This window comes from Protomyctophum bolini, assembly GCF_963924005.1.
Source record: "Protomyctophum bolini genome assembly, chromosome: 1".
NCBI lineage: Eukaryota > Metazoa > Chordata > Actinopteri > Myctophiformes > Myctophidae > Protomyctophum > Protomyctophum bolini.
The window spans coordinates 55,591,500-55,614,385 of record NC_137862.1 but is presented as its reverse complement, the minus strand read 5'-3'; the positions used below and the strand labels follow the sequence as shown (position 1 = coordinate 55,614,385).

At 42.6% G+C, this 22,886-nt stretch overlaps 1 protein-coding gene across 1 annotated transcript; it reads right to left on the bottom strand.

Moving 5' to 3' along the window:
* Positions 1-5,875: 5,875 nt before the first annotated feature.
* On the bottom strand, positions 5,876-22,665 carry LOC308321036 (extracellular calcium-sensing receptor-like; the record flags this gene model as incomplete). Its single annotated transcript, XM_080771817.1, has 11 exons — positions 5,876-6,789; positions 6,878-7,001; positions 7,072-7,299; positions 8,318-8,593; positions 8,772-8,920; positions 9,146-9,362; positions 10,600-10,686; positions 13,245-13,354; positions 15,282-15,348; positions 19,593-19,786; positions 22,569-22,665. The coding sequence occupies 11 exons, from the start codon at positions 22,663-22,665 to the stop codon at positions 5,876-5,878; spliced, it is 2,463 nt and encodes an 820-aa protein (XP_080627943.1).
* Between the last annotated feature and the right edge of the window lie 221 nt (positions 22,666-22,886).

Here is a 22,886-nt window from a genome sequence, read left to right as displayed (position 1 = left end):
TGTTTCTGCGTCGAGGTGACAACCGCAGCAACAACGCGGTGGAGGGTATAACAACTTTATTTTATTTTTTACATTATTAGTATTAGTATTATTATGCTATTAATAGCCTATTATTATTATATTTGTTCATTGTTTTTATGTATTTTATTGTTTTCTCATTCCAAATCTGTTGTAGGCCGATTCGCTTCAATATCAGCAATATGGGCAATGTGCTGCATGTATCCTGTAGTTCTTAATTCTTATAAATATGATTGTTTTAGGTTGGCATCACAGATGGAACGCGCGGGTTGACAGGCGCCACCCTTCCATCTGGGTCTTCATTCGCCGCATGAAGGACGAACAGAGGATGGTGGAGACCATGTGCGCCATCGCCGAACGCGGGTCTCCACCACCCCAGCAGCGGAGGAAATGGCGAAAGCTGGAAAGAAGGTTTGAGAGTTTCTTTACTAATTAATTAATAAACGGTTTTAAGCATGGGGTCCAGGGGAGGAGGTGGAGGCTTTGGCCTATATGTTAGCTTAATTGGTCATGGGTTCATCTAACATGGGTTTTATCTGAGTTGTTTTAAACCTTTTAAATAACCTTTTACATGAGGGTTGCACTGTTATTTATGTTTTTATTGTGTATTGTGGAGCACCCCCAACATAAGTTTTTCACAATGCATGTACTTGTCTGTGTGACAATAAACATAGTAGCCTAATGACTAATATTAATTATCGAATGATTTTCTCCAACAGGATTCGGAGGCTCGTTCGCCAGTTCCGTCATGGACCACGCACCCTGGAGCAGTACTGGGATGCGGTGCAGTACTGCGTCCACAATTTTTTGTAGATCTGCTCTGGGTGAGTTTACAAATTAATGTATATATTTAATTTGGAAATGTAGTCCATGCACGTTGTATTCCACAGTGTGCCCGTGGAGAAAACAAAAGTTATGTTCTTTAATACTTTTGCACTTTGGGACTCAAATAATGTTTGATTACGCAAAGTTTAATTACTCTCACACATGGTTAATCTCTGCAGAATAGCCATAGCCTATAGTTAATTGCCTGTCTCAAGCCATTTTATAACTTGACTCTGCCAGATTGCGGCACTTTAGTTTATGGTGTCGTCCACATGCAGTTAACAGTTTTGTATTGAGTTGTGCTTCATGAAATGTACTAATTCTCCAATCTGTTAATAAATTAATCAATCAATCAATCAACAATTCCCTGCCTGCTGCTCAACCAAGTTTACCTTAGTTTAGCATAGCACGCGTTTTTTAAACTTGCTCTTGAATTCTGCATGTCTGTTATAGTCTGCCTGTTTTTGGACCTCTGCCATACCTAAGTTATTCTCTGCCTAACGCCTTCTGTACTTCTGTATGTTTGGACAGAACCTTAACGAACATGGACCGGACCCACCGACACACGGCTTTGGACTCGACAATTTACCGACTGCCTCCCCGGAACCCTGACCCACGCTATCCTCTTCGACGACGTCTCTGCCTGGTCCCTTTGCTTGGGGGGAGGGGGGGGGGGGGGGGGTGAGGCCCCCCCCCCCTCCCCCCAAGCTTGTTAATAAACACTGTCAAAACCAATTACCTGTCTGCCTGCTTTTGAGTCCAATCTGTAAATTAATTTGGTGTCTGACAAACTGTATTTCTTGAAGTTGTTCTGAAGGTATATCTAGGTTAAGGTTAATGGTGTCCGCTATCATCAATGTGTACTGCACTGTACAGTCCATATATTTGATCTTTATTAACCTATACTGAATGTCAGTCTCCAGGTTTTCTTCAGATTGTGTACACTGATTTACTAATTATTATGACACATGTAGGCCTATACTGCACATTATGAAATCCACTTATGTTGAGATTCCTCTCTGAGCAGCTTTAAGCTGCATGGCTGTTGGTTTGTTCGTTCCTACTAAGTAACGAATTTTGCTTATTCATACAGTACCCTCTACAAGCCAGCACATTTCAATGTTTTAAGTTAACATGCTGGAAAAAATAACAGATTTACAAGCTATCGACACATAGGCCTATATATGTACAGATTTGAATGTTAGCTTTTTTTTTTAGTATGCGCCGCCGCGCAAAGTTATGCCGTATAATGCATTGCAGAATGCAGCTACATTCACGTCTTGTGGTCTGCACCATGGGTGGATATATAAGCGTTGTTCAAAAACGTTTGTATGGTTGTCGACAAGTCCTGCAAAGGAGCGATGCACTTCACTATTCTACCACAGTGGGCTATGCAATAAGTCTCTCTCTAGTCATGGGCTTTAAAGCGAGCTGGGCAGTGCGTGTCTGTGATCTGTTAGAGTGAGAGAGAGTTCAACAAATCGTGTCCTCCTTTTTTCCATTAGAATCAGTCCTAAAAGAGAGACCGGGTTCGCACTCTGTGTGTGTGTGTGTGTGTGTGTGTGTGTGTGTGTGTGTGTGTGTGTGTGCATGTGTGTGTGTTTGGCAAAGTAATTTTCCATAGAAATAGCATATTCTGTCAGTATCGATCAATTTGTTCACATATATTTGGTTCAAAGTCCTGTGTGAACTAAACGGACCAAAATGCAACATATTTAAACATTTTGGTCTCTGTTCCGGACCTTCTAAGCAAACTTTTGGGTGTGGAAGATAGGCTTAAGGCTGCGCATTAGATACTACTCACAAGTAAGATAACATGAAAATATTATTGGATTAGTAGCCTATTCACAAGGAAGATTGAAAATAACAACAATAACAAGAATCATAGCCTAGGCCTATAGCCCTATATAACAACAACAACAACTAATAATACAAATAATAATAAGATGATGACAACAATGATGATGATGATGATGACAATGTTTAATGTTTATAATACAATATATGTGACAAGCATTATATTATTGCAATATTCCCACTGCAGGGCAACACGTAGGCCTACGTGACTGCTTTGAGGTTACGCAGCATGCAGGCTATATAATATCTTATCGATCATTGAAGAAGACTCGCTGTCCGGCAATCATACTCTGTCATCAGTATAATAATAATAATAATAATAATAACAATAATATAATAATAATAATAGAGATAGAGTCTGTCCGTCAGACAAACATCTCGACCGTACGGAAAAAAGGCCGCCTCCCCACGCACATGCACGGAGTGGGGTGGTGGGGGGGCTGGATTGATGTACGTATCGGAGGCGGGGGGGGTGGTCGGAGTGGCGGGGTCTTTCCCAAAGTGGAGAAACCCCGCCATTCCGATCAATAGGGTTCGGAATAGCGATGTGTTTAATACTCGGAGTGGCGGGGTCTTAACCAAAGGGGAGAAACCCCGCCATTCCGATCAATAGAAGTCAATGATCGGAATGGCGATGCGTCGGAATGCCGGTGTGTAACCGGTTAGGATTTGGTGCTCTCACCGCCGCGGCCCGTGTTCGAATCCCGGTCAGGGAACACTGTTTTATGATGAATTCATGTTCTGTTCTTTAACTATTATAGAAGTGTCTATTTGTACGTCTCTAAATGTTTTGATGAATTGCACATTGTGGACCCTGTTGTAAACAAGTGTAATGCTTAATGGGGTCGTCCACTCACAGTTAACAGTCTTTGTATTGAGTTTGTGCTTGAAATGTACTGACTTGAGAGAAATGTACTGTTAAGGGCAGTACAGTCTTAAGAGTATGGACTGCCCTTTATTCTGAAAACTGTTAATAAATATTTCAATCAATCAATCAAAAAACTCCTTCTCCTTCTCACTGCCACTAGTGTGGCCTCGGCCGGGCGAACCCGGGTTCTCAATTCCAAAGGCACGTAGGTTAACCAGTCGACTAATGAGTCAAGACTCGATAGCTAAGTAGCAACGCAGCACCTTATAGCCTACAATAGAATGCGCCTTTCCCTTTGTGTCAACATCTTGTCACTCACGTGTCACTCTCACGCCTACTTTGCCAACCAAGAAATAGAGGACTACAGGCCTTTAAATACGCTTCCGTGTGCGTCCCCTCTTGGGACCGCCCAACGCCCCGGAAGGCATTAAACTGAGACCTGACGCGACGTCCAACTGACGCCTTCGCGCCTGCTAGTGTGCCCGCGGGGACAGACAGAAAAAAGGAGGGGACACGAGTTGAAAGAGAAACTCTCGCATGAAGTCTCATGCATCGCATGCTTTGTCATAACTTTGCGTGGCGGCGGCGCATGCTTAAAATAAACAGATCTACAAGCTTACATCGTGTACCATACCGTACACCATTCCGTGTTGATAATTATACATCTGTTATTTTTGCGCATGTGAACCTCGTACGCTGCCATTACATTTGCGCTGCGCCTCGACATGCGTCTACTATTAAAATAAAATCAGACTGTCAGCTGTCATATGATGATCCCCGTAAAAAATACATGCTTTTATAACTAATTATTAATGCAGCCTCACAACTGCCGAAGCCCGACAGCTATTTTGGCTATCGTACTGTATTTGGTCCTCTATAAAGTCTGAATGCATTCACACCAGTAACGAACCGCACCGTGGTTCGTTTGGAAGCGAACCGAGTCCGGCCTTTTATAGCGGACCACATGGTTCGTTTCTTTGATCCGCACCAGAGTTCGGATGCATGTTCACACCAACCGAACCAAAGGGGTAAGCGGACCATGGTTCGTTTTAAACGAACCAAACATGGAGAGGAGAGACCTCAGGTGGAGGGGAGGAGAGGGGCGGGGAAGAGAGGAGAGGGGCGGGTAGTAGAATTGGTAGGTAGGGAGCAGAGGAGAGGGGGCGGAGGTTTAGCGGTACATTACGTAGGCCTCCGTCGTCCAACCCACGAGTCATATTTGCATAATTATTCACAAAAGTCCAGACAGCAGAGAATACACTGAATGTTCAAATTTCGTTTTTTTGGTGAAATTGATGTCAAGAAAAGCCAAAAAACACAAAATATCTACAAAAATGTGTTTTAAATGTCACAATCCCTTTAAAACCGATACATAATTTGCCTCTTACTGTACTTTACTTTCTATTTTGACCCACAGATAATGGAGAGGTGCGCATGGTTTATTATAGCTCTAACATCAACAGTCTTTAAGGGAGGGTAATCAACTTCTCCTTTATCCCAGATAATAGATTTGTATCTCTGACTAGATGTAGTTTAATAATAGAAAACAGACTATTACTAACAAGGTTATCAGCTATATATACATAATATATATATATATTGCTGATAACCTTGTTAGTAATAGCCTAGTCTCAAGACAGACTGTTGCCTCGCGTCAACTTTCGAGGAACAACAGGGGAGGCGCTGTTTTCCCGAATATTTGACGATGGGATTCTCAGATTGGTAATAGTCTGACACGCCAAAAAAATGTGTTTTTTAAAAACCTTTAAATAACAGGATTAAAAATTATTTACTTTTGTTCCACACACTCATCTTTGTGGAAACATATTTTGTTTTTATATATTTTATTGGAATCAGAATGTATTCAGCATTTTGTTGTGCTATGGTGTGACATGACAATAATTGTTTATAAAATGAAAATGGAGTACACCTTTCTTAAGTTGCTCACTTTATCAAAGTGCTTTATCATAACTAAATTGTGAAAATTGTGAAAAAGTTTCCTGTAATATCATCTGTATTCCATGCTTTTTGCGTGTTGTGTGAGTCTGTGAGAGCTCCGTAGATTTCGAGTTATTCAGCTTTTTAGTCAGCCTGTATACAGGGAGGTGAACGGCAGCGAGGATGTGCGATCCGGTCTAGGATCACTAAAGAAGGAAAGGCCAAGCAATATATAATAATCAGCGATCCGGTTTGGTATCAATAATAAAGCTTATCAGACGGAACGTTACGCCAATAGCAGTTGCCGGTTCGATTCCAACTGGCGGAACGTTCCGTCACGAGCAGTTAATTGGTTAAAAATGTCTGCTTCTACATCTTGGTGGCACCTCGAGCCATGATGGACTTCTTAGTGTTTCTCTCAGGTTTCAAAATGATTATATAACACTTTGGTCCAAACAGCGCCAGCAAAATGCCCAAACTAGATGCTAAAATAGCAAACACCTCCACTACATCGGCATATTTGCCTGGAGAACTGATATATGCTGGTATGAAGGCTATCCACACGGCACAGAAGATCAACATGCTGAAAGTAATTAACTTGGCTTCATTGAAGTTGTCTGGAAGATTCCTTACCATGAATGCTAGGAGGAAACTGAGGAGTGCTAGTAAGCCAATATAACCTAGTAACACCGCAAAACCAACTGTTGATCCAACATTGCACTCATAGACTATCTTTTCAGAATAGTATTGTGTGTTTTTATGAGGAGTTGGTGAGGCAGACACAAGCCAGGCTGTGCAGATTATTGCCTGGATTGAAGTAAGAATCAGAACTGTTCCTCTCTGCTGCATAGGACCAAACCACTTCATGATGTCTGCACCACCAGGCTTGGAGGCCTTGAACACAGCCAGCACCACCATAGTCTTTACCAGGATGCAGGAGACACACAGCACAAAGCTGATCCCAAATGCTGCATGCCTCAGCTGACAAGTCCAGAGTCTGGGACGGCCAATGAACAGGAGTGTGCACAAGAAACATAGTTTGAGTGAAAGCAAGAGTTGGAAGCTGAGTTCTGAGTTGTTGGCGCGGACCATGGGCGTCTCTTTATGATAAACAAAGATCCCCAGGACAATAGCACAGACAAAAGTTCCTAGCAATGAGATGGTTGTTAAGGAGATTCCCAGGGCCTCATGGTAGGACAGGAACTCAATGCTCTTAGGGACACAGTGGTCACGCCGGGGACTGGACCAGAAGTCCTCTGGACAACTCGTGCACTCTGTAGAGTCTAACAAATAGGACAAGATTAAAGGGACAGACGCGTATCTTCTTATAACCTTCTGTACATATACTGTAGCTACATGATGTAACCCTACCTGTCTCATTGCTGAACTCTCCCTCAGAACAAGCAATGCAGTCAAAGCAGCAGACAGGTTCATCTTTCCTTCTGGCCACACGGGTTCCAGGAGAACAGCTCTCACTGCACACCGACCGAGGAGGCTACAGAGGAAAGTAAAAATGATCAGTTTAAGTATACATTTCATTCAAAAATTTTGAAAGCTGAAATTACTTTTGCGGATTGAAAGTTCCAGAAGATTCTGTCTTCATCGAGGGTGAATTCTTCATCTCCGGAGGCTGTGATCTTGAACACACCTACGTTGTGAATCTTTGTGCTTCCATCAGGGAGCCACGCCCAGTTCAATATATCGAAGATTGGTAAAGCATCACCATTCTCATCAAAGTATACAGGATCACCACCAGATGTGGTGAAGTTGACCTTTTCCAGGTAATAGAGAAGCTAGAAATGGTGAAGAGCAAGAGACTTTAAAAACATACTTGAGGATCGTATTATGTGCCCAAGTCACGCTACACACTATTTGGGGATTTAAGCATTGTGCAAGGGGTGTTCCTGTTGCTGAGTTGCTATCTTCCACCACCAGCCTCATTACTAAATCATGTGCTCTACCCCTTACATTATGCATTGCCTTTGAACAAAACCATATTCATAATGTCACCCACAAATTAGGAGTGAGGAAGACTTCTGCATCTTGTGTGATTATTGCATAATAAAGAGAGGCATGACCGCATTTCTAGACAAGAAGACACAGCGGTAAACGTGTATTTTATTTAAAATACCACCAGACAGAGAAGCGGAACGGATCTGTCATAATCCATCCACCTACTCCGGCAGCTGCCTGTCACGGCCCCTGCCAGTGTCCTGTGTGTGTCTATTTGTGATAGTGTGTCTATGTGTGAGCATGTGTGGGCGTAGGCTTGGTTCCTGGCTTTCCAGATTGGCACACCTGGCTCTGATCATCCAATCTCACTCACCTGCCTGCCATCTTCTCATCACCACCACTCCATAAAAGCCCTGGTTTCCTCGCCACACGCTGCCAGATCGTCCCACAGTTCTCCGTGCGGTAATGCTCTACTATTGCTTTGTTCCAGTGTTTTTTGGTTTTTCCTTCTGCCTCAGTTGCCTGCCTGTTTGCCTGCCAGCCTACCTGCTAGGCAGCCCCTGCTAGCTTTCTGAAAAGTAGCCAATGTACAAGCTCATTCTGGACAGTTGCCTATCTACAAGCTCATCATTTTGTTTGAATAAACACCCTTGGACTTTGCCCTCCTTGTCGTGTCTGCATTTGGGTCTGCCAGTTTGGTTAAATGTGACACTGCCGGTCTAACTTTATAAACCCCACAGGGTTTTCTAAGTCTCACCTGCACAACCCAATAATAATGTTTTTTCAAATGTGTTTTTAAATGTGCAAATAAACTATAAATAAAAATAATCCTACAGGTTAACTGAATTAATATCCCACCTGCCATGGCTGTATTGTCTGCAAACTGGCACAGCTGTGCCCAGGGAAAGGCCCTCTTCCTGGCACACACTGCAACATGTCATGGAGGGCGTGGGCCAGAGCATACACAGCCTTGTACGCATTGTACTCTGCCCTGAGGTCAGACATATCCAACAGGGCAGTTTCTGCCATTACCAGGTCCTCTTGTCCAGTACACACCCTTCCACCAGCGTCCACCCACTCTGGTGGAAGGGGTGAAAATTTACACTGAAATGAGTGTTCCCAAAACTCCCTCACCTGAAAGAACACAATTAATTCATAAGAATACCTGTAAATACAATGAATTGATTAATGTATTGATTATTCACAGTTTGCAGATACTACAGTGGTACAATTATACAATGGTGCAAAAAGTACAACACAACATGTCCTAAGGGCGTGTGTCTGTTGTGGTCCTGTGTCCAAGAATACTTACTATGTTATCCTCATGGTCATTGTCAGGACGTATTTTTAACAAAAAGTCCTTGAGACCTGGTATCTCTCCACGACGGATGGCAAAACCCAGGGTGCCTCTGAGGTATGGTAGGTAGTGAGGAGACTGGAGATAACCGTCAGCCCACCAACCTGAAGTGGCAGGTAAGATCCATAGCAGACCTGTCACATTCTGCTTAACCACCTGTTCATCGTTTCGAAAGAAATGAAAGGCATGTCTTTCTTTCAATACATTCTCATTTTAGATTCTTCTAATTATGAATGCCTAAATTTACATCCTCCACAGATGTATCGTAACACAAACCTCATCCAAGACATTATGCATATAGGCCCCGTATCCAAACATAATGACCACACGAGCTGTGGACGTCTTCATCACAGAGACGATCCTCTGGAGTTTATCCAGGTCATTGTGGAAGGGCAGAGCCTCTGAATAAGCCACACAACCCAGACCAGACTGGTCCAGGCCAGACTGGAATAATCGGGCGACGTCATGGCCAGCATCATCATCACTGAACAACAGTCCTACCCAGGTCCACTCCAACCACCTCATAGTCTGGAGCATAGCTCGCACCTGAGTGGACCAACAATGGACGGAAATGTACTTAGGTTAGATCATAAAGTCCAGGGGCCACATGTGGTCCCCGTGTTCACTTATGTGGCCTGCAGGTTAATATTGGAATACTGTTATATTATTGATTTCAGCTGTTACAATTCCAAACATGCAAACATGACCTGCTTTAATTGTATCTATAATGGTCAATATTAGTAGCATAATTACAATTGTATTCCCCTGGAGTTAGTGTGGAAATACAGTGGCCCTCTGGAGTGAGTGTGGAAATATGGTGGCCCTCTGGACTGAGTGTAGAAATACAGTGGCCCTCTGTAGTGAGTGTAGAAATATAGTGGCCCTCTGGAGTGATTGTGGAAATAATAGTGGTTCTCTGTAGTGAGTGTAGAAATATAGTGACTGTTGTATTATAGTGTTCTGATACTTGGTGCTGTGTTCGGATACTCGGTACTGATACGTGCAATGTACTTATATGTATGGTGTACTGCCTGCCTGAATGGTAACACACTGTGGAGCTGTGTTAGAGCACGCTGAAGGCCGCTGCTGGCAGGCAGGGATTGTGATGTCTAGTCTGTGACGTCATTAGGACATGAAGTATCCAAGCTATATATGCTGCTGTAAGTGTAATAAACCTTGTGAACGATTTAATGTGACCATGTCTCCGTGTCATGTTAATCTCTTCTCCCGGGCCGGCCTGTCTGTCTGTCCGCCGCCGAACCATGGAAATGCCAACCGGGTCGTCACACACCAGAACCAGACGAGGGTCCAATACGTAGAATACAGTTAATCATAACAGTGACCTTCTGGAGTGAGTGTAGAAATACAGTGGCCCTCTGGAGTGAGTGTAGAAATATAGTGACCTTCTGGAGTGAGTGTAGAAATATAGTGACCTTCTGGAGTGAGTGTAGAAATATAGTGACCTTCTGGAGTGATTGTGGAAATAATTGTGGCCCTCTGGAATGAGTGTGGAAATAATTGTGGCCCTCTGGAGTGAGTGTGGAAATATAGTGGCCGTCTGGACTCTGGAGTGCGTGTAGAAATATAGTGGACCTCTGGAGTGACTGTAAAAATACAGTGGCCCTCTGGAGTGAGTGTAGAAATATAGTGGCCCTCTGGAGTGAGTGTAGAAATATAGTGGCCCTCTCCTACATCAAAGTTGCCCACCCCATGGGTTCGAGTATTCCAGTTTGTGAAACATGAACTATTAAATACCAACACATCTATTGTTATAGAAGTTCACCTGGAAGACAAAACTTGGCATTGTTCTGAAGAAGGATGGGAACTGAGTCCGGTCGCTCAGACAGGAACAACCTGCATAGTAACTTATCTGGAAAAACAGAATAAAAACAAATACAAAATATCTATTCTGTAATGTACTAGATCATAGGTATTCAACCTAGTCTGGTGCCCTCAGGGCAGTGCTAATCAACTCACGGCCCCTGCTTTATGTATCTGCGGCCAACAATGAAAATATAATATTATATATGTTATTTTCACAAGTTTTGAACAAGATTTTAGTTATTGTATTGTAAAAGGTTGTATGGCCTGATGTCAACTTAATATTAACCACTTACTTTATCACCTGTGATAATCTGTTCATTATTATAGTAGCTTCACTAAAAACGCAGAGGAAAACGCTCCACACGTCCCAAACTCTTCTGGCTCCAAAACTATGTAATGCACGTCCCATTACAATCAGAACTGCAGCCTCACTCACAATCTTACGCCGTGGTCTGAAAGCCCACCTCTTCAGACTCCATCATGACACTTAGCACTTTCCGTAGCATTTTTTACTATAGATAGCATTTTATTTATAGCATTTTTATGTAGACATAGCACTATAAAGCATACATGCATTGTTCCATTATATAGATATTCCACTGTTACGTTCTCAGCTTACGTATGATTCATGATAACTACTTTAATGTACGTAGGCCTAATGTTTTTTGTTCTTGCTTAATTTATCGCTCTGGATTAAGAGTGTCTGCTAAATGCCTAAATTGTAAATTGTTGTAACTTCATCACAATGCTTTTGTTCATTGAGGATTGGCTGGAAGTAGATGGAAATGTGGCTTTTTACTCTGTGTTTCCTTCATCTTTAGACTAGTCGTGACTTGTGTAGTATGTTCCAAAATACATTTGTAAATATTTCAAAATAATACTGACATTTTTAGCTTGCGGTCCTTGGACTTTTGGAGTGGCCCCTGAGCCATCTTAAGTTGAGTAGCCCTGCCCTAGGGGATCCTCAGGTTTAGGGTTTAGGGTTTAGCAGGTTTGTATACAGCAGCACGCTGATACAGCAGCAGCAAGAAAGGAAGCAGGCAATGCAAACCTCCGGTTCAAGTAGCCGGTATGAAGATGGAGTGAGTGTGTGATTGGCTGAGGGAATCATGTGAATGAGAGCGTGATGCTGAGGCGGCACAATTAATGGCCGGCAGCAACTGCACTGAGGTTCCCTGACTGAACTTGCTCTGCGCAATTGCGCATGTCTACAACAGTCACAAATGCTCATTATATTTTACCCAATGTAAAATATTCCATAAAAAGATATCTCTCATCAAAATATATTGAAGTACAGCAATTCATGCATGGCAACTTGAGCTACTCTTCTTCAATATTTCATCATGACTTTTCACAAAATTAAAAAAAAAATGATTTCATGGGGCCTATCACTGAAAAATGATGTCATGATCATGGCCATAATTTGACGACACTTTCTATAGCTGCTTTTAACCCTCCACTGTGTGGATTCATGATGACCAGGTCATAAGCGTACATAAGGTGATTAATGATAGTTACCTACTGTATAAGACAGCCTGTATTGCACTTATTTAATTCACTAGATAGATCATCCATGTATATGCACAATGTGCTTAGATATGCCACAAGCAGCTTCTGAAACCGTACGAAGGTAGTGGAAATACTGTAGCTGCCTGGCAATCATTTAGAGAAGGAACCACTCGAAAACGCGTGATGTAATTCATTTCTGTGCGATGCGAACTACGCAAATTGGCGTGGTTCTGTTTTTTATTAATATGTTTAGATTAATTCGGTCCGGAGCTCTGTCTAAATGTTCCTGGGCTTAAATTTGGACTACAATACCCAGAAATCCCGTGTCTCGTGACACACGTGTATGTTTTGCTATGGAAGCTGCAGCATGACCTCACCCCCCAGTAAACAGTGGGAGCAGAGGGAGAGTCTTCATAGTTTTCTGTTTAGCCGGTTTGCCGTCCCTCCCGAGCGATTTGCTAGCAGTAACAAAACAAAATAAAATTGAAAGCAGTAATATTTATTTGGACAGGTTCTAATTGTACAGAGGTGATTGACTCTGTACCATGAACCAACAGACCTGTAAAACACAGGCCAAGGGCAGTTACTTACCACTTTCACTTAAAACAAAGGGGGGAAAAAGACAGAATAAGAAAGAAAAATAGCAGCCTACAAGCTCAGATCATGTCACACTGTGACCTTGTTGATCGGCTGTGTTTGATACTTTTGTCTAACACTAGCATAATTTAGAAATAGGGCATTAAAAAGCATTACAAGTTGAAATATCGAGACACAAGGTTTCTTCTCGACAGCAACGATTATGTTCTATGTCTTTCAAACGGCAAAAAGACCACATTTTATATTTATCATATTATAGATTTGCAAATAGCCAAGTAAGCAATATTAAATAAAATAGGCTATGGTGAAAGGGGATAGGAAACTTACCATGGGCACTCTGTATACACCTAATATTCTAGAGAGGGTAATAGAACTTTTTGAGCTACTAGGACCCACAATTCCAAGTACTGGAGGAGACCCAACACAGCTCTGATCCAGTGTAAACTGCTCCTCTCTCCCACTGATCAGTGACAACGCTGCAGGGACTGCAACTCCAACCGTTAAACAGGTGTCATAGATACTGTATCCCAGAGTCACATTGGGGAGCAGGCTGGGGTCTCTGTTGATCTCAGTGATGGCAAAAGCCATGATCTGTGCCCCAGTGAACACTGAAATGGAAAAACTAACACACACAATTACACTGTAGCCTTGAATATCATTGCTGTCGGGTAGAAACCTTGTATCTCAATATTTAAACGTTCTGTTTAATAACTTACTTACTTTGTCATACTACAGTGTGACAAAAAAATATTTAAGTGTAAGTGCTTGTGACTAAATAATAACTGCCCTAGATCCATCCAAACAACCTGAGAAGGTTTCCACCCGACAGAAACATACACATCAACTAATCATGTTTCTATACATCAAAACAAGGTTGGTGTTGTCTTGCTGGCTATTTGTGATACTCACCGACTGCAGGTGGGACTGTGTTCCTTGGACTGTGTGAAAGTCAGCTCAGGGAACACAGAGAAGACGTGGAATGGAAACAAACCACCCAGAATCACATCTCCATCCTTGTACATTAATCTTCCAGGATTATACGGTGCCTGTAACTCACAAGAAGAGGACGAGGATGAAGACAAAGGAGAGAAGCAAGAGAACATCATCAAGTATGAAAACAGTTGTATGTCTAAAGAAGCCCTCATGACTGTCCTCCTCTGTCTAACACAACCCCCCCACCATTGTCCAGTTGTTAGGTTTTATACACAGTGCAGTGCCGTCCCCTGTGCCAGATGATCTGGGCCTTTAGCCACACACAGAGGCAGGGCTTAACATACATCAGTGATGGAAATTTAAGTAACAAAGTAGATTTACTGAAGTACTGTTCAATTTTGAGGTATTTGTATTTTTACTTGAGCATTTGTTATTTCCAATGCTTTTACCTGTACTTCTACATCTCGAATCCCCAATATTGTACTTTTACTCCTCATTTGAAAACTTTTAGTTACTTTGTAGATTTTGATTATTATTACAAAACATACATTATAACCACTTCAGCCTTATATACATTTCGGCCATTTGAAAATAGCCGATTGCGACGCATTGTGAGCTTGTAGATCAGCTATTTAAAAAAATATTTTTTAGACATTTGAAATGGGCCATATTCTATATAATGAGTAGGCTACTTTTACTTTTGGTACATTAAGTACATTTTGATGCCATTACTTTTGTACGTTACGAGAGACAATGAGATCTGCAATAAACTTGCAAATCGGTTCGCAACATGCCGCCTTAGTCAGTGTCAGGTTGGTGGTCAGTGTTAGGTTGGTGGTCAGTGTCAGGTTGGTGGTCAGTGTTAGGTTGGTGGTCAGTGTCAGGTTGGTGGTCAGTGTTAGGTTGGTGGTCAGTGTCAGGTTGGTGGTCAGTGTTAGGTTGGTGGTCAGTGGCAGGTTGGTGGTCAGTGGCAGGTTGGGGGTCAGTGTTAGGTTGGTGGTCAGTGTCAGGTTGGTGGTCAGTGTTAGGTTGGTGGTCAGTGTCAGGTTGGTGGTCAGTGTTAGGTTGGTGGTCAGTGGCAGGTTGGTGGTCAGTGGTGGTCAGTGGTGGTCAGTGGCAGGTTGGTGGTCAGTGGCAGGTTGGTGGTCAGTGTCAAACCAAACTCAGCTTCTTCTACGCAACGGTAGAGTCTGTTCTCCTATACGGCAGTGAGTGCTGGACCCTGAAGCCAACTCTGCAGAAGTCTCTAGACTGGTGCTATACCAGAATACTGTGTGCAGTACAGTAAGAGCACACATGTTACCAACAAGAATCTGTATGATGGAATGCAAGGGTGAGCCAGAAAATAGCAGCCAGGAGAATGAGACTATAGCAGGACACTGCCAAAGGCATCAAGAGCTGCCAGCCAGTAAACTAGTGCTGTGAGAACCAACACACGGGCACCGGTCATGGCGACGTCCCACATTAACATGTGGATGTACTCAAGAACGACGCAGGAGCGCAAAGCACCAACGAGCTGGCCAGATGTGTGGAGAACCGGGATTACTGGAAGCGACGATGGAGGGCTCGTCTGAGAACGACCTAGAGAGAGAGGCAGGTTGCCGGTCATTGGCAGGTTGCCGGTCAGTGGCAGGTTGCCGGTCAGTGGCAGGTTGCCGGTCAGTGGCACCTGGAGAATTCGAGCACCATAAAACTGTTCAGCTCTGAAGTTGTTAATCAGAGCAGTGGTCAGTCCTCCCCACTTCTCAGGTGGCCACTCCTGATTACCACTGAAGTGTGAGGGGAAAACAAGAGCAAAGCCCAAGGCCTCTTCAACTCACCATGCAGTTGTGTCCCAAATGACAGTCCCTTAGTTGAGTGATGTCATGCATGCAGGCACGCACGCAGGCAGGCACGCACGCACGCACGCACGCACAAGGTTGAAACATTTCAATAACACCAATTAAATATCACATGGTTCAATGCCTTGGCAAGTTAGCTGATCTTATCGTTTATTGTTTATTTGACAAGACTGTCAATAGCGTAAGTTTAATGCCTTTTATCCTGATGTCCAGTTTCCCTGTCTACAATGATGTGACATGAAGAGTGTTTGTGTGGGTAGAGTGTGTTTGTGCAGTAACTAGGCTAGGTTTTGTGACCTGCATTGTGTGTGTGTGTGTGTGTGTGTGTGCGTGTGTGCGTGTGTGTGTGTGTGTGTGTGTGTGTGTGTGTGTGCGTGCGTGCATGCGTGCGTGTGTGCATTACATAAAATACACAGATGCATTGAAATATAAAATGCATTCACATAAACACAGCAACAGTGATCATCAACAGTGGGGAAAAGGTGAACTACCGGTATTTAAACATTTTCTTATTAAAAATGTCCACAGCAGTCTGCACAAACGAAGTTTTGTAACCTTTCTTTTTAGCAAATGTTGCCCTAAGCCCGATGGCAACAAGTCAAATTCAGAGCGAAAAGGTTGGGTAGAATCATTGTAAATCTGAATAGCTTTTTTGGTCATGGTATGGAGCAGTTGTATATGTCCTGAAGTTGCAATGATTTGTCTCATATGATCTTACTTGCCTGGTTGACTACCTGGGTGGGTTTGTTTTTATCTCTAACTGAGAGATTCCCAAACCAGGACACGATGTTAAAAGTGAGAACACTCTCAGTAAGTGATCTATAGACCTATAGGTCAGGGTGTGTTTACTAGCATTAAAACTTCCCAGTTTCCTGAGAGGATTAAGCCACTGCGTTGCCTTTTTGTAGTTGTTATCTGCAGTCTGAAAGGTGAGTTGGCAACTAAGGCCATGTCATCAGCGTACTTTATGACGGAGAAGTCTTTGTTGTGGAAAATAACAGAGGGGATAAAACGCACTCCTGTGGAACGCCAGTATTTAGGACAAGGCAGTCAGACAGAGTGTTATTAATACAGACTCGTTGGGGTCTCTCTCTCTCTCTCCTTAATCCACAGAATGACATTACTACTGACGTTCAGGTCACACAGGGGTCAGTGACGTGACACGCCAAAAAAAGTGTTTTTTTAAAACCTTTAAATAACAGGAATAAAAATGATTTACTTTTGCTCCACTCACTCTCATCTTTATGGAAACATATTTAGTTTTTAGATATTTTATTGGAATCAGAATTTATTCAGCATTTTTTGGTACTTTGTACTACCAATGAAAATGGAGTACACCTTTCTTAAGTTGCTCACTTTATCAAAGTCCTTTATCATAACTAACATGTGATCCACTATAGTTTTGTGAAAACGTATTAAATCTGTATATTCTTTTAATAATCAACCCTCAATGTGAGGCCCATGTTGTCGGTCTTTCAATATATTTTGTATTTATTATGACAAAACTTTCTCTAAAATTACACAAATATTTGTGACTCTTCCTGATAATATTTGCTATATGTAATCCATAAACATTAATGGTTTCATCATTAATAAAGGTATGATTTTTTCACTATTTGGAACGTCACACGAAATGATTTAGTGTCACACCGTATGATCATATCTTCATTTTCCAAAGCAAACTGTGTTTTAACCTACCTATCAGGCACGTGCAGAGAGGGGGGGGGGGCTAGGGGGGCTTGAGCACCTGCCCTTTTGCAGAAATTGCCCTTTCTAAAAGAAAAAAAAATAGTTTTTTTTAGGGAAAGGGCAAAAAAGGGGGTGGTGTGGGGGACCAATACGAGCTTATGTGGGGGCCAAAAAGGGCTTGTGTGGGGGGCCAATAAGTGCCATTGGCCCTTCAAGACGGACATTTGAAAAGTAATGATAAATTCCACAATCATAATAAATTTTAATCTTTTAATCTGCCATCAGTCAGTTTTAGTTTCAGCCTAATGAGAACATATTGCTTATTGTACTGTCCAATGACATGAAATGGCACAAGGGAAGGACTCCACAAAAAGACCACCCCCAAAAATCGGTGCGCACGCAGACACATGTGCCCTTTTCTGGAGTTTGAGCCCCTGCCCCCCCAGTGCTCTCTGCACAGGCCTGCTACTTATTAGTGAGTACTGAGCTTTACAGATAGATTAAACAATTACTCAGGAAAAACAGCAACAGGAAAATTGCTTTAACATTGAATAACATGGCAATGACTGAATAAAACAAAATGAAACACAATTTATTGTGGATAGTTGCATCTTTTAGGTGAAAATGTTTAAAACAAATGTTTAAATGGACAAAAGAAACATGGGACTTGTTATTTATTGTTATATCTGTAGGAAAATACAGTTTGTATCATATGGTGTGACAAAAAAGTCATATGGCGTGACAGGCAGACAGTCACACCATTATGATAAAGTGTCACACCATATTATGTTTTCTGCACTTCACATAACCTTGAGGCTACTAGCTACACATTAGCATGCTAACAACATGCTAGCTATAACAAAGCAACATAGATTTACATGTAATTATGACCAAAAAATCTAATACCTTTAAGTTTTATTCAAGTTCCTACTTTGAGAAACAAGACCGGGGCAGTCGCACCATAAGAGTTTTGCTGTGTTTGGTTGAAAATTCTGAAGAAATGAGGAAAGAAAGTATGTTAACTTCACATGAAGCATAATGTCCTGCACAATATTCCCACCCATATATCCAATACACATATTGGAATAAAATACACATAATGTGAATTTAACCCATCTACTTCCACATGGTGGACGCTTAGGCAACCGCAAACTGCCAAATCGTTTGTAGTGTGACACACACTGGATTCACATCCTGTTTGGGCGGCCATCTTAGATGCTAAATAAATAGCGCCAATGCTAGCGAGCTAAAATGAAGCCATCCTATGCTATAGAAAGTGCCAATGTTCCCATCCAGATCACCGGGTAATCAGCAAAGACCTCCGAACATTGCGTGTTTTATCCAAACCATGGCAGTTTCCTGTAATATAATCTGTATTCCATGCTTTATGCGTGTTGTGTGAGAGCTCCGTAGATTTCGAGTTATTCAGCTTTTTAGTCAGCCTGTATAAAGGGAGGTGAACGGCAGCGAGGATGTGTGATCCGGTCTAGGATCAATAAAGAAGGAAAGGCCAAGCAAAACAAATAATAATAATCAGCGATCCGGTTTGGTATCAATAATAAAGCTTATCAGACGGAACGTTACGCCAATAGCAGTTGCCGGTTCGATTCCAACTGGCGGAACGTTCCGTCACGAGCAGTTAATTGGTTAAAAATGTCTGCTTCTACGTCTTGGTGGCACCTCGACCCATGATGGACTTCTTAGTGTTTCTCTCAGGTTTCAAAATTATTATATAACACTTTGGTCCAAACAGCGCCAGCAAAATGCCCAAACTAGATGCTAAAATAGCAAACACCTCCACTACATCGGCATATTTGCCTGGAGAACTGATATATGCTGGTATGAAGGCTATCCACACGGCACAGAAGATCAACATGCTGAAAGTAATTAACTTGGCTTCATTGAAGTTGTCTGGAAGATTCCTTACCATGAATGCTAGGAGGAAACTGAGGAGTGCTAGTAAGCCAATATAACCTAGTAACACCGCAAAACCAACTGTTGATCCAACATTGCACTCATGGACTATCTTTTCAGAATAGTATTGTGTGTTTTTATGAGGAGTTGGTGAGGCAGACACAAGCCAGGCTGTGCAGATTATTGCCTGGATTGCAGTAAGAAAAAGAACTGTTCCTCTCTGCTGTATAGCACCAAAAAACTTCATAATGTCTGCACCACCAGGCTTGGAGGCCTTGAACACAGCCAGCACCACCATAGTCTTTACCAGGATGCAGGAGACACACAGCACAAAGCTGATCCCAAATGCTGCATGCCTCAGCTGACAAGTCCAGAGTCTGGGACGGCCAATGAACAGGAGTGAGCACAAGAAACATAGTTTGAGTGAAAGCAAGAGTTGGAAGCTGAGTTCAGAGTTGTTGGCGCGCACCATGGGCGTCTCTTTATGATAAACAAAGATCCCCAGGACAATAGCACAGAAAAATGTTCCTAGCAATGAGATGGTTGTTAAGGAGATTCCCAGGGCCTCATGGTAGGACAGGAACTCAATGCTCTTAGGGACACAGTGGTCACGCCGGGGACTGGACCAGAAGTCCTCTGGACACACGGTGCACTCTGTAGAGTCTAACAAATAGGACAAGATTCAAGGGACATCAATCAAGCAATCAATCAATCAATCAATTTATATAGCACATTTCAGACGAGTGCAGTTCAAAGTGCTTCACAGAAACATAACAAAGCAAAAACTTAACGAGAGAGCATCAACTACAAGTTACTACATAGTAATAGTAATAGCAAAAACAAAAGAAGCAACTAAAACAGGAAACGGACTTGCAATGATCTAACTAAAAGCAATGCTAAAGAGCTGTGTCTATAAGAGTTTAAAGTTTAAAAGTAAAAACATGTCCACAGATTCAGAGAACCGTAGATCCCTTGGCAGGCTGTTCCACAGCACAGGGGCATAGTAGCTAAAGGCGGCTCCATATTTTTTATGTTAGGGGTCTCTGGAATCTCTAGGAGACCAGCACTAAGTGGGCATGGCCGTTTTTTTTGCAAAACTAATGCTCGGAATGGATTCAGCATCATGAAAACCCCCTAGTTTGACATGTCACATGCTAGATAAATCATGATGAAATTTTGCCTTCTATAGGTTGATAATGGTATGGTCACATATTATGCCAATTCTGAAAATTGCTCAACATATGCAAGTTAGCATCCGGCAGTTTCTACATGCTGGGGATCCATATTCAACATTTCTAACATAAAACGTTGGTGTACTCAACATGTCCGGGTTAACTTTTTGGCTACTAGGCTACTAGAGGATCTAAGGGGTCTGCCGGGCACATATATAGGAAGCATTTCGTTTTTATTAAGCAATTTTTCATTTTCATTACAGATCCCCCATGCTTAGGAAGCATTTCTGAGAAATAGGCAGGTGCATTTCCATTCAATGTTTTAAAAACAAGTAAAATAATTCATATCGATATGGTAGTTAATATCCCCACTGATTGTCATGTCATAGTTTGTGTTAATGATAGAGCTCGGCAAATTCTGTTGGAAAAAGAGGGACATTTTTCTTTGGTGGTCTATAGAGCGTCCCGCCCCCTTTCATGACGACACCAGGCCCAGGAAATGAATCCCAATGCATTTCCCCCATAGACAAGCGTCTATGGGGGACGACTCGGAGCCAACTCGAGTCGTGACAAATCATGACAACAAAAACAATATTTTGGACCAAACAAATCATACTATAATTAAGCCAATGTCTGTCTAAATGAATGTGTGTCTGTCTGTGTGTCAGAAACACTTCCGTAGCTTCTCACTGCCGGCACCAATCGCTCCCACTTTTCACACAGGCATTGTCTTAACGAAGCCCTTTTTCCAATTTAACAAATTATAAATTCATAATGAATTTATTAGTGAATTAAAAATGCGAAAACGCACCCAGGGCGCAGTACCCCCTGCGGCCACAAGACGGCAAGTATTTCACAATGGGTAAAGGCTAGCAATTACAAAGAAGAAAAACAAACAAAAAAAGTATTGTAACCTGCCGTTTTCTTCTACTTTCTCATTCTTTGTTTGGCCCAAAACATTGTGTTTATTGTCATGATTTGTCACGACAAGACTTGGCTTTGTCTGCGGCGTAAACGTCTTTAAATAAATACTTTCTGAAAAGTCTATGAGGAAAATTAACAGGGATTTATTTTCCGGGTCTCTCGAGGGGGCGGGACTGAGACACTATACGTAGGCTATAAAGTTAAGGTTGGTCCAAGCCCAATGGAAATGAGGCGGAACTATTGGAGCTGGGAACGTGTTGGGACTGGACAGTGTTGTGGTCAAGTAGGGTGAGTTGTGATGGCGAAGGCTAACAGCTATGTTTGTAGCCAGTGCTTGACTTCTCCGTCTGCTCGGGTGTAAACCGTCTTTGTAGAAAAAAGGACGGTCCAAGAAAGGTTGAAATTGTTAATGTAGTTGATATCATACGGGACAGACACGTATTATAACCTTCTGTACATATACTGTAGCTACATGATGTAACCCTACCTGTCTCATTGCTGAACTCTCCCTCAGAACAAGCAATGCAGTCAAAGCAGCAGACAGGTTCTCCTTTCCTTCTGGCCACACGGGTTCCAGGAGAACAGCTCTCACTGCACACCGACCGAGGAGGCTACAGAGGAAAGTAAAAATGATCAGTTTAAGTATAAATTTCATTCACATCATGAGCTTAATTAAAAAAAATAGAAAGCTGAAATGACTTTTGCGGATTGAAAGTTCCAGAAGATTCTGTCTTCATCGAGGGTGAGTTCTTCATCTCCGGAGGCTGTAATCTTGAACACACCTACGTTGTGAATCTTCGTGCTTCCATCAGGGAGCCATGCCCAGTTCAATATATCGAAGATTGGTAAAGCATCACCATTCTCATCAAAGTATACAGGATCACCACCAGATGTGGTGAAGTTGACCTTTTCCAGGTAATAGAGAAGCTAGAAATGGTGATGAGCAGAATCATGTAGAGCAAGAGACTTTAAAAACATAAGGGTCCTATTTTGTGCACAAGTCACGCTACACACTATTTGGGGATTTAAGCATTGTTCAAGGGGTGTTCCTGTTGCTGAGTTGCTATCTTCCGCCACCAGCCTCATTACTAAAACATGTGCTAAACCCCTTACATTATGCATTGCCTTTCAACAAAACCATATTCATACTGTCACCCACATTTGTTGAGAATTAGGAGTGAGGAAGACTTCTGCATTTTGTGTGACTATAGCATAATGAAGAGAGGCATGACCGCAAGAAGACACAGCGGTAAACGTGTATTTTATTTAAAATACCACATTCAGAAGAACATGTAATTACCACCTGCCCCCTATACTTCAGAAACGTCGCCTCTCAAGGCCTGCAGCACCTCCGGCGTCGCCTCCAGAGCCTGCAGCAACTCCGGCGTCGCTTCCTAGGTCCTCTGCTGCCTCGTCTCGGCCTCCTGGCCGTCCATTAGACGGCATGCCTGTTCGTCTCGGACTCCAGGCCGTCCACTGAGGTCACCAGCTCTGCTTCAGTCCATCGTCCAGGCCGCCCTCCTGAGGGTCACCCCCGCCTCTGTCAATCATCCAAGCCGGCCCCCTGAAGTCGCCTGTTCTGCCCCCACCCAGCCTCCAGGCCGCCCACCTGAAGGCACCTGCACTGCCCCTGTCCAGTCTTCTGTCTCCCCATGTGGGGTCCGAGT